The 12,812-nt window shown below is 40.7% G+C and overlaps 1 protein-coding gene across 1 annotated transcript in view; it reads right to left on the reverse strand.

The window, feature by feature from the left end:
* The window catches only part of RASGRP1 (RAS guanyl releasing protein 1), a 117,905-nt gene extending 115,640 nt beyond the window's left edge, over nt 1–2,265 (reverse strand). The window contains exon 1 of the mRNA XM_001380877.3: nt 2,052–2,265. Coding sequence (XP_001380914.2) covers nt 2,052–2,092 — 41 coding nt within the window. The 5' untranslated portion in view covers nt 2,093–2,265. The remainder of the gene's footprint in view (nt 1–2,051) is intronic.
* Between the last annotated feature and the right edge of the window lie 10,547 nt (nt 2,266–12,812).

The following is a 12,812-nucleotide window of genomic DNA, read 5'->3' on the forward strand; positions in this document are numbered from 1 at the left end:
CTAAGGAAACTAGACATGAGTATCAGGGGCATCAAAAGATAATAAATCTCAATTACAAAATTCATTTGGGGCCAAAAAGAAAAAAAGTCTGGAAAACTGACATGTAATGAGTTCCCTGCACTATGAATCAGGAAACATGGGTTCTCTTTCCTCTGACTCAGCCCATTTATGGCCTCATGACAAATCCCTGGATCTCTGTTTCTCCATGTTCCGTTTCCATTAAATATCTGCAGATAATATTTCAGTAAGAATTTACAGAATATTTTGAAATCTTGCCATGTTAGGCACTGAGGTAAAGAGATGTTGCCATGTTAGGCAAAGAGATAATCCAACATTCATAAAGCAGAGTTAAAAATATGATGGAATTTAGGATGACTTCCCTCTCACCAAAGACAGATTTTAGAACAATCTGGACATTGTGGTACCATTTTCTTCTTTGCTTTCTTAAATCTAGATGGTCAACAAAACAGTAAATCAAGTTCCCAAGAGTAAAGGCTCACTTAAAAAGTTAACAACCTTGGAGCCAGCTGGGTGGCACAATGGATAGAGAGCCAGACCTAGAGATGGGAGGTCCAAATCTGGCCTCAGATACTTCCGAGCTGTGTGACCTTGGGCAAGGCACTTAAACCCCATTGCCTCCACTTTTCCACTCTGGCTTTGAAATTAAGCCCCTAGATTTGCTCACCTTACCGATTCCCTTTGTGAATAACCATAGGCTAATCACTAAAGTTCCCTGGGTCTTATCTGTAAAATGAAGGGGTTAAGCTCAATGGTCTCTGAGATTCCTTCCAGCTAAGTAAGGTCTCCCAGGGATAGTTTGAATGAATGGAAAACATTTCAATCTGAACTTTCTTCAAAACCATCCACAGACTCCAGGAGGAGGGAAAATCAAAATTCCCATAACCTTATTTTCAATGCACAGGGAAGTAAAGATCTTGTAAATCGTCCTATCTGGCGTTGTTTCAGTCTTTGTCCTCCCAGGAACAAAGTGCCCTAACACAGCAGGTACTTAATGAATGCTGTGGATAGACTGAGACCGGCAGCAGCGTAAGCTGCCAGCGGTTTAGGGTAGTACCTCAGGTGCGCCAGACCATTTAGAGCCTCCTCCGCACTTTTTTACCGCCTGGGCGCCCTCACACACGCATTCACACACATCCAGGTTCACTTTCATCCTCCCAGGCCTTTAAAACTCTTCACAGTTTGCACATCTGAGTTAGTTGTAAGGTTTGTCAGGTTTCCGCTGATGTTTCTATCTCCCCTCATCAGATCGCAATCTTTTTGGAGCGAAGGGGCCGGGTCTCCAGTCCCTAGGCTTCTAAAAGTGAGATGCTCTGGGGGAGGGGGCTGAGGTCCGCCCCAGGTCGCTCGGATCCCCGAGATACCGCTAGATGGCGACGTTTGGACCCCGCGGGTGCAGCAGGTGCCGTCCACGGAAACTCCGCTGGGTGAGAGTCGCCGGGACAGGGAACTAGTTCGCTAAGTGTTGGGGACAGAAGAAGGACCAGAGAGGAGCCAAGAAAAGTGCGGAGAGAGGGCAGGCGAGATAAGACATCTGCACTGGTGGTCCTTGTGGCTCGGATGTTGAGCCTTGCCGAAAACCTAGACCAACTCTTGTTCCCTGCCTCCATTCCATCACCTCCAAAAGCTTCCCATTCCCCACCCACCAGAGTGGGGCACTGGAAGTGGAAGACGTTTTTGTACTTTTCTCATGGTCCCTGTCTCCTCATTCCTTCAACCTCCGGGGCTTTAGAATAGATGTGGCTTCAAGACAGATGGTGCTACCCCTTGTGTTCACCCCCATTCAGCATCTTCCCGAGAGTTCGGGTAGGGGAAGGTGAGAGAAGAGCGGTGGGAATGGGACAGGAGAAAAGGCTTCTCTTCATGATCGCAGCCCCCAGAGGGCAGGGAGCAAGCAAAGGGGCCCCGAGCAGAAAAAGTTGCGCCAGGCGTGGGCGCACTTGGCAAGCGGCTGGTAGTCAAAGGGTGCGGGGGAGGTAGGAAAGGAGAGTCTTGCCCACCGTAGCCCAGTTATCCCGGGGCTTCGCACTTACCGCGGAGTTTCTCTCGCTTTTCCCAAGGTGCCCATGGCCATGGCCTCGGCGCTTGGCTGCCTAGCTCACCTAGCAAGGCGGAGGGAGGGAGGCACGGGGCGCGGTGCATAGCTGCCTCCACACCACGCCACCACCTCCTTCTTTCTCCTCCTCCCTGGGCAGCGCTGCACCGCCCCTCACTCCTCCCGCTGTCGAAGGAAACCAAGCTAAACAGAAGGACTCACTTACACCTTTTTGTCCCTCCCTCCCTCCCTCCCTCTCCCTCCCTCTCTAGAGCTCCGTCTCTCTTTCCTCCGTCTCTGTCTCCCTCGCCCTCTCTCTTCCTCCTTCCCCTACTCTCTCTCTGTCACCCTCGCTCTATCCCTTCCTCTCCCTTTCCCCCTCTTTCTCTCCCCTCTGATTCTGACTCTCTCTTTGATTCTGACACATTCTCTCTGTCTCTCTCTGACTGACTCTCTCTCTGACTCTGTGTCTCTCTGTCTCTCCACCTCTCCCCTTTTCTCTCACACCACCTGACACACTGATGTTATCTCTCCACTACGAAATAGCTGCTTCACTCTTGATTCTCTGAAATCTCTTCAAGTTCCCTGGTATTGTGGCCTAGCCTTAGCTGCTGCTGCTGTTGTCTCTCTCTCTCTCTCTCTCTCTCTCTCTCTCTCTCTCTCTCTCTCTCTCTCTCTCTCTCTCTCTCTCTCTCTCTCTCTCTCTCTCTCTCTCTCTCTCTCTCTCTCTCTCTCTCTCTCTCTCTCCCCGCCCCCTTTCTTTTCCTCTTACCCCTGCCTTCTTGCTGCTGGGGAAAGGGGGAAGATATGTTCCTCTTATACCTAACTTTTCAAAGGAAACTACTACAGATTAGCAGAAACATGCCTTCCCTGACCCATGACTGCAGCACCAGAGTGTCTAATATTTGTTTCTGATGGTTCACACATAGACTGCAATCTCCTTGAAGGGTCCTGTTTTCTACTTCTCTGGAGGTCCCTTATTCTTCCATCCCACCTTTCCCAGAGCTTACCTCTGTGTTGTTGTCCTTGATGGTTTTCAGGGGTGACTCAGTCTGTGTGGGGAACTCCCAGCAAGGAAATTCCCTTCACTTATTCAGATTGATAATTGTTTTACAACTTATTCACACCAAGAATTGACTGGGTGGTCATTGAGTGAATAAATGATTTGCCCAGAGTCATATAGCTAGAATTTGCCCCAATTCGAACCTAGTTCTTTTTTCTGGATTTAAACCATGCAATGCTTTTTGATTTGAGTTGAAGTATAAATTAGAATGCTTCTTCAACGAATGAACCATTAGACTTGAGTATTTTAAGCCTCTTGGCCTATCAGGTGTTTCTGTGGTAAAAAGGCCAAAGTTAACAAACTTAGTGGCAAACCTTCTTTAGCTGAGCCTTTCTGGGCTAGACTTCTCTCCCATTATAGAAACATAAAACCTCAAAAGACTTTCAATTTTGGGAGGTCTTGTGGGCCTTTGTCATAACATTTGAGAATTCAGAGTCATCTGCAGGTCAGGGTTAAGCATAAAAGCAGATCTTTAGCAGAATGGATGAGGCACTTAGAAACAATTCTTTCTAGAGGTCTGTTGCAAGACTTGACATTACATAAATTTACTCCCAAGGAATAACAAAAATAACTAGCATGTATATATCAGCATTACGGTTTGCAAAAGCACTATATATGTACATGTATGTGCAATCTCAAACCTGTGAGACAGGTGCTATTCCTATTTTACAGATGAGGAAATTAAGCTGGAGGGAAGTTAAATGACTTGCCCAGGGCTACACAGTTAGTAAGTGTCTGAAGCACATTTGTAACTTTAGTCTTCCTGACTCCAAATCTGACACTTCATCCATTTTACCATCTAGATCTTATCTTGTATTTATTACCTTATTGGAAATGTTCACCCTCCCCCCTCCCCCCTCTAATTTGTACATTTTGTAATCCTTAAAGAGCCAACTAACTGGGACAGGTAGGTGGCTCAGTGGATGGAAAGCATCAATCCCGAATTTAGAAGAATTTGGGTTCAAATCTGATCTCAGACACATCCTAGCTGTGTGACCCTGTGCAGGTCACTTAACCCTGTTTGCCTACCCCTTGCCCTTCTGTCTTCGAATTGTTATGAGAACTGAAAGTAAGGGTTTAAAAGAAAAAAATTTAAAAATCCAATTCAACTACCACTTCTTCCTTAAAGCTTTCCCTGATTCCCCCTCTTCCTCTTCCTCTCCCAACCAGATATGAAGTTTCTTTCCTTGGATCTCATATAGAAATTTCACCTCTCATATGCTTGCATAAGAGCATATTCTGCCTTATGTAAATAGTGGAGTGGATCTAAAATTAGCCTGGGTTTCAAGAATGTTGTTGTTCAGTCATTTCAGCTGTGACTGACTTTTTTGTGACCCTATTTGGGATTTTCTTGACAAAGATACTGAAGCTATTTGCCAACTCCTTCTTCAGTTCATTTTACACATGAAGAAGCTTAGGCAAACAGGGTCAAGTGGCTTGTCCAGGGTCACACAGCTAGTAAGTGTCTGAGGCAGTATTTGAACTCATATCTTCCTGACTCCAGATCTGAAGCTCTATCAATTGCGCCATCTAGCTGCCCTGAATACTTATTCAACTCTTGGCCTCTGATGGCCATGGAGCATGTAACCTTGGGCAAATAATTAAACTTCCTGATGACTGCAGGGAATTCCCTGAGACTTGTTTTAAGTTGGTAGTCTACATTAGTATAGGCAGTTTCCTCACTGGGAGTGCCCTAAACAAAATCACAGATCAATGCAAAAAAAAAATGAGGTCAAGAAAATTGTCTTTTACTCTCATTCTACTCTCCTATTACCTAGCCCATTGTCTTTTCCATAGCAGGAAGTATACTTGTTGATTTGATTTTGGTTTTGAAAGTGTGAACACATGACTATCCCAGTTAGAGATGCAGATAACATCAACCTTCCTTATTCATTTGAAAATCATTCCCTTTGATGTAGGCTTTCTAGCATTGCCTCTGGCCACAAGAACTTGGTTACCCACTTATTTTCTGTCCCCTTCCTTATTATAAATCCTCAATTATGCTTTTTCCTTTGATGGAAAAGATAGAGGTAGAATCAAAGAATATCAGATAGATTCAGAAGTCAATGAGATGTATTGGAGTAGGAATTCCATTTATAACATATATTATCCTTGACAGATGATCTACTAGACCTCACTTTAAAACCTAGATCTCTGGGAAATTCACCACCTAGAAGTAGTTGGGTTGCTCAATGAATAGGGTACTGGACCTGGAGTCAGGAGTTTCATACTGGTCTCAAATACTTTGCAGTCACTTAATCTCTGTCTTCCTATATTTCTTCATCTGTAAAATAGTGACGATCATAATAGTACCTATCTTAAATGATTGTTGTGAGGATCAAATGATATAATATTTGTAATGTGTTTTAAAAACCTTTAAAGAGCTGTATAAGTGCTAGCTCTTATTACCCCCTGAGACTGGTCCACTTTAGATCTGTTTTAAATGTTAAAAAGCTTTTCTTTATCTGAAAACTCAATCTGCCTTGCTATAAATCTCTTTAATTTTTCAATCTGGATTATACATGTAATTATCATGCAAAACATATTTCCATATTGTTCATTTTTGTGAGTAGTCATGTAAAACACAAACCCCCAAACATAAACCCAAATACTTACTGTAAATCTTGTCCATTGTTCCTAATTTTGGTAGTCTGGGACCAGCAGGGAAAAAAAAATATAATCCTCATCCAAATGACAGACAGCTCTTCAAATACTTGAAGATGACTATTATATTCTTCCCAAGTCTTCTGAGCCAGAAAAAAAGTGCCCAGTTCCTTCAGGTGATCATTGCATAGAGCATTTTTCTAATTTTGGAAACCACATACAGGTAGGAAACTACATTAGAATATTAATTAGAATCCGTAAAATTCTAAGAATACATTAGAATTCTGAGAGACTTAAAATCAGAAATCAACTTTCCTTAGTTTGATTGAATTTCCTTGGATCTGGTTGTCTCTGGTCTGACTCAGAAACCAATCTGCTGTCCAGGGTCCTCTCTTCTGGTTTTCTCAAAGATCTTTTATCTCTCTAGTTTCAGTCTGTTTTTGTTTCTGGTCTGGATTGAGCTCCCAGATAAAGTCTTCTTGACTTACATTTTAGATGCATATCTCTTCTGCTCCTTGTTTCTCCTCCCATCTATATTTTCTCATTCTCTATGTGTCCTCTGCTCCCAGCCTGACAATTCTCCTTTTGATTTATTATTCTTTGAATATAAAGTTATTTGGAAGGAACCAAGGCAATACTACTTATTTCCTCAATACCAATTAACTATTAAAATCATATAATTTAAGTAAGATTATATGACTTCTACCAAATCTCACTCATGAAGCTCATCTGGTATGGTAGTGACCTTGGATTTTCTCTGACTGTATCTCATCTCTGAAATGTTCTCCCTTCTCTCTCTAACCACTAATCTCCCTGGCTTCCTTCAAATCTCAGCTAAAAAACCCACTTTCCACAGGAACCCTTCCCCAACTCCCCTTAATTTTTGTGCCTTTCCCTCTTTTCATTATTTCCTCTTTATAATATATATATATATATATATATATATATATATAACATAAATATATCTATATCTTGCCTTGATTATTTTGGTTGGCATGTTGTCTCCTCCATTAGATTGTAAGCTCCTTGAGGACAGGGACTTTACTTCTTTTTGTATCCTCAGTCCTTAGCATGGTGCCTGGCACATAGTAGGCTCTTAATAAGTGTTTATTGATTGAGAATCTTGCAGCTTCTACATAGCTAGAACATATTCCATCATAGATGAAGCTAGCAACAGGCTGTCACTGTTTCTTGAGGAACAGCGTTGCTAATTATTTTTGCTATTGTGGTTCAGTTGTTTCAGACATTTCTGACTCTTCTCAAAACTATTTGGGATTTTCCTGGCAAAGATATTGGAGCAATTTGCAATTTCCTTCTCTAGATTATTTTACAGATGAGAAAACTGAGGCAAACAGAGTTAAGTGTCTTGCTCAGAGCCATAGAGCCAATAAGTAATTAAGGCTAAATTGGAACTCAGAAAGATGAATTTTTCTAATTTTTAACACTCTATCCACTGAGCCACCTAGCTATCCCTTTTGATAATTATGGAGAGGTTCAATCACCACCATATTAGTTCTTTTTAAACTATTGTCATTTTAAAACTATACTGCCTGCCTTCCAGCTTCCACTCTCTCTTTCTATGCAGATTAGACCCCTGGCACTGGGCTCTGATTGGTGAGCTTTTACTTTATAATTTGGTTTCTGGGCCTCTAAACTATTTCCAACTCTTTCTCCACAATATATGTTTTCCTTCCTCTAATAGAATATGAGCTCTTGAAAGACTAGGACTGTTTTGCTTGCTTATATTTGTATCTGCAGAGCTTAGCACAGCGCCCGGAACATTGTTATTATTCAGTCATTTTATTCCTGTCTGACTCTTCTTGACCCTCTTTGGGGTTTTCTTTGCAAAGATACTAGCATGATTTGTCATTTCCTTTTCCAGCTCATTTTACAGATGTGGATATCGAGGCAGGCAAGAGTTGAAGTAATGCCAATAGTCACCCAACTAGAAAGTTTCTGAGGCTAGATTCTAATTTAGGTCTTCTTGACTCCAAGCCTAGCATTCTTTTTACTTTGCCACCTAGTTGCCTAATGATAGCTAGACCTTTCAGGGCAGCGAGTCACAATGGATAGAGTAATGGACCTGAGATCAGGAAGACTCATTCTGTGTTCAAATCCACCCTCATTTACTAGCTGTGTGATCCTGGGCCAGTCACTTAACCCTATTTGCCTCAGTTTCCTCATCTGTCAAATGAGCTAGAGATGGAAATAGCAAATTATTACAGGATCTCTGCCAAGAAAACCCAAAAGGGGTCACAAAGAGTTAGTAATGACTAGAAAAAATTACTCAACCAGATAGACATATCTATGTATGTATGTAATATATATGTATGTAATGTATACACACATTACATATATAAATATATAATGATAACATACATAGTACACATATACATATAAACATGATTGTATTTGTGTGCATGTTTATGTATATATGTATATGTGTATGTATACATACATATATATATGCACTATATATTCAAACATATTAGATGAGGTGCAATTTGCACCAAAAGCTAATGTAGAGAGCAAAACCTTTCTGCCATCTTGCCCTTCATATAGAATCTCCAAAGGTGATTTATACCTACTTGGAATCCCTACGTAGCAAACTATTTAGGACCATAGGATCATATATCTAAAGCTGGAAGGTACCACAGAGGATCTTTTGTGAAACTCTTTCATTTTACAGTTGAGGTAACCGAGACGTAGGTATATTAAGTGAAGTGCCTGAAGGGACAGAGGTAGTAAATGTCAAAGATGTCAGATTTGAATCTAATTCTCATGACTTTAAAAACAATGCTTTTAGGGGGGTGAGGTGGCTCAATGGATAAGAGCCAGGCCTAGAGATGGGAAGTCCTGAGTTCAAATTCAGCCTCAGCTATTTCTTAGCTATGTAACCCTGGGAAAGTCACTTAATCCCAATTACCTAGCCCATACCTCTCTTCTGCCTTGGACCTGATACATAAAATTGATTCTACAATAGAAAGTAAGGTTTTAAAAAATTAAATTAAAAAATTTTTTTAAATTAACTAAAAAAAGGTTCCTTCTATTGTAGAGCTAGAAGGAAACTTAGATATCCTGGTCAACTTGGCAGCCACAATGCTGGATACTCAATGCTTGAAAAGAGTTCTGTTTCAGGAAGTACAAATTCAAGTGGACATAGATGGAAAAAGAGAATACCACATCAGAATCTCTAGAGTAACTCTGTCCCAAGCTATACCTCTGAGTGTCAGTATAGGCAAGCAGAGGGCCATTTAAGATTGTAGTGGAGCTAAGGGAGAGTGGAAAAAAAAAGAGACAAATGAAGAAGATTGGACTGAGGAGTCATTATTCAGTCTGTAGCATAACCCTTGTCTCCAAAGAAAGAACTGACATCATTGTTTTAAATGATTAATTTTTGTTTCTTAAGCCACAATAATAACGTTCACTTTTTAGTAGTAATGCTTCCAAACTTTTTATAAATGGAAAAGCTTCAATATATACATTCTAAATAAGCAAACCCAATAGTCTTAAATTTTTCCTATAGAGCCAATGGTATTTTGCAACATATAATGTCTTAAGAGACACATAATTGACTAAAAGTTATAAAGAATTTTGTTGTTCAGTGGTTTCCAAATCTTTGTGATCCTATTTTGGGTTTTCTTGATAGAGATACTAGAATGCTTTGCCATTTCCTTCTCCAGCTCATTTTACACATGAGGAAACTGAGGCAAACAAGGTTAAATGATTTGCCCTGGGTCGCACAACTAGTAAGTATCTGAGGCCAGATTTGAACTCAGAAAGATTCGTTTTCCTGACTACAGGCCAGGAATTCTATCCACTGTAACATCTATTATCTTAATGGGTTTAGACTATAAAAAATCATTTGGGGGACAGCTGGGTGGCTCAGTAGTGTGAGAGCCAGGCCTAGAGACAGGAGGTTCTAGGTTCAAATCTGGCCTCAGACATTTTCTAACGGTGTGACCCTGGGCAAGTCACTTACCCCCCATTGCTTAGCCCTTACCATTCTGCCTTGGAACCAATATACAGTATTGATCCTAAGATGGAAGGTAAGAATTCAAAAAAATAATTTTATTTCAGTATAACAAACTCTGTCCTAAAATATACTCTCTGACAAGGTGTCAGTCAGTTAGCTAGCATTTAAGTGCCAACTATATACTGAGGTTATAAAGACAGTGAGGAAGAAAATTTCTGTCCTCAAGGAGCTCACAATCTAACGCAGGGCCCCAAATTTAAACATACTATATGCAGGATAAATTTGGGGTCATCCCAGAGGGAAAACATTAAGATTAAGGAAGCCTGGGAAAGACTCTTTAGCTGAGCCTTGAAGGAAGCCAATAAAATCAGGCAGTGAAATGAGTAGGGAGAATGTTCCAGGAAGGAACGATGGCCTGTGATAATAATTAGGAGATGGATTATCTTGTGCAAGGAACAGATAAGAGACCAGTGTCATTGGATCTGAGTATACAGAGAGGAGTAAGGTGTAAAAAGTCAGGAAACTTAGAAAGGGGCCATTATATGAAGGACTTTGAATGACAAACAGAGGATTTTATATTTGGTCCTGTAGAGAAGAAGGCACTGGAATTTGTTAAACGGGGGGTGTAGTATGATGTGACATGTTCAGAGATCAATTTGACAGCTGAACGGAGGATGAATCGGAGTGAAGAGACTTGAGGCAAAGAAAACAACCATCAGGCTATTATAATAGCCTTATATAGTATAATATATTGTGTTGTATTAATATAACATAATATTATGCTATACTAGATAGCATTTATTATATCTTATATAATGTGATATATAATTATACATACTACATAACAATATAGTATATTAATATTATAATATTCCAGATGTGAGGTGATGAGGATCTAGACTAGGATGGTGACAGCATCAAAGTAGTAAAGGGGGCATATATAAGAGACTAAAAATAGAGCTGATAGGAATTTGACATGGCTTAGATGTGGAGATCAAAGAGAGTGAGGAACTGAGGATGTGAACATGGGTAACTGAGGAGGATTGTATCCTTGACAGTAGTAGAGAAGTTAGAAGGGCTTGTGGGAGAAAGATAATGAGTTCAGTGTTGGTCATATTTAGTTCGAGATTTTTATGGAATATATAGGTTGAGTGAGATGTTCACTAAGCACCTAGAGATGAGATTCTGGAGCTTAGATGAGAGGTTAAGGCTGGACAAGTAGTTCTGAGACTCATCAGCATAGAGATGATGATGGAATTTATGGAGACTAATGATATCATTAAATAAATAATACAGAAGGGGGGGCAGGACACAGCCCTGAGGGACACTCATGGTGACCAGATTATTGATGTTTGTCTTCAAAGAGAACCAATGACATCATTGGTGATTTCTTGACTTGCTGAATGTAAGTGAGGCAGAGTTGCACAGTCATCAGTCCCACTCTCTATTCCAGGGTCATCGAAGTCCAGTGGCAAGGTAGAGTCAGATGACTAGTCTGAGATGCAGTGGATGACTTTGGGGTCTTCAATGTTTGACCAAACTCTATGTGCTCCACAGCATCAGCTTCAGCTGTCTTTATAGCCATTGGAATTTCAATTTGGGCAAGGATGAAACTGAATGAAGATCTAGCAAAGGTAATGAAGAGTGGTCAGAGGCAGGAGGAAAGCTGAAACTGAAGAAAAGCATGACTCTAAATGGCAAGGTCCTCTGTTCTTGTTCGGTTATTTCAATTGTGTCTGACTCTTTATGACCTTATTTGGAGTTCTTTTCACAAAGATACTACAGTATGTACACCGTTGATCTTTTCCTTCTTCATCTCATTTTATAGATGAGAAAATTGAGACAAATTGAGTTAAGTAACTTGCCAAGAGTCACACAGCTGGTGAATGTCAGAGGCGAGACTTGAGCTCATCAATTTGAGTCTTCCTGACTCCAGGACCATCACTCAGTCTACTGAGCCACCTAGTTGCCCTGAAGGTCCTCTATTTGAAGATGTGTACTGATGCCACCAAACCACCAAATACTCCATAGCTTCTTAAGAAAGGTTAAAAAATTTCAGCCTAACTATCCACACAGGAAAGCCCAAGTAGTTAAAGAATACTGGTTGTCCAGACTATTAAGTATAACTAGATGGACAGCTCAGAGACCTGAAAGACACTACAAAAGGACAGTGGTTTAGAACTGAATGGGAAGGGGAAGGTAAGCTGGTTTGTTTTTGGAAATTACATTTTTTTTGTTTGTTTTTTAAAAACCCTCACCTTTCATCTTGGAATCAATACTGTGCATCCAAGGCAGAAGAAAGGAAAGGGCTAGGCAATGGCGGTTAAGTGACTTGCTCAGGGGCAAACAGGAAGGAAGTGTCTAAGGTCAGATTTGAGCCCAGGACCTCCTGTCTCTAGGCCTGAGTTTCAATCCCTGAGCCACCTAGTGGCTCCCTGCACAGTATTTTTAATAACTCTAACCTTCTTCCTGAAACCAAGATCCATTTTCTAATAACAATATTTTTCTCTTGAGACATCATGGTATATTAAATAGAAAGCAAGTTAGAGACATGAAGTACCGTATTCAAGACCTACCTCAGATACAACTGGTCTTTTTTCTTTGACCAAATTACATTTACTTCTGTCCTAGTTACTGATTAGCATTGGTGGAGGTAATTTCCTGATCAGTAATTCCCTTTGCCAGTGAAACACCAGGTTAGAATAAAAAGAAAAAAAAATAATTCGGGCATGCTCTATTATCATAAAACAGGGAAGACCTTTTCTGAAGAATTTTAATTAAGGATCATCCAAAGGGCAATAGAGAGGCACATGGCATGTATCAACAGGCCAAAACAAGTCCAGTAAAGAATTATATATAAAGGATTTCATCACCAAGATGCCTTACCAGAAAAAACAACAAACAAACAAGGTTGGGCATGAGATGGAGAAGGGGAGGATTTGGTCACATGGTGAACATGAGGAATAACCATTTGGCAGCCTTATGTGTCAGTGATATACTTGAAATGTCAGCATTTCTAAAGAGGGGCCCCATTACATTGAAGGGACCAACAGTGCTCCCAGGCTTCCACAGTGGAAGCTTTGTGGAATGACAGGGAAAAGAGTAGCACGGGATGG

The sequence above is a fragment of the Monodelphis domestica genome, chromosome 1 (genome assembly GCF_027887165.1).
Source record: "Monodelphis domestica isolate mMonDom1 chromosome 1, mMonDom1.pri, whole genome shotgun sequence".
Lineage (NCBI taxonomy): Eukaryota > Metazoa > Chordata > Mammalia > Didelphimorphia > Didelphidae > Monodelphis > Monodelphis domestica.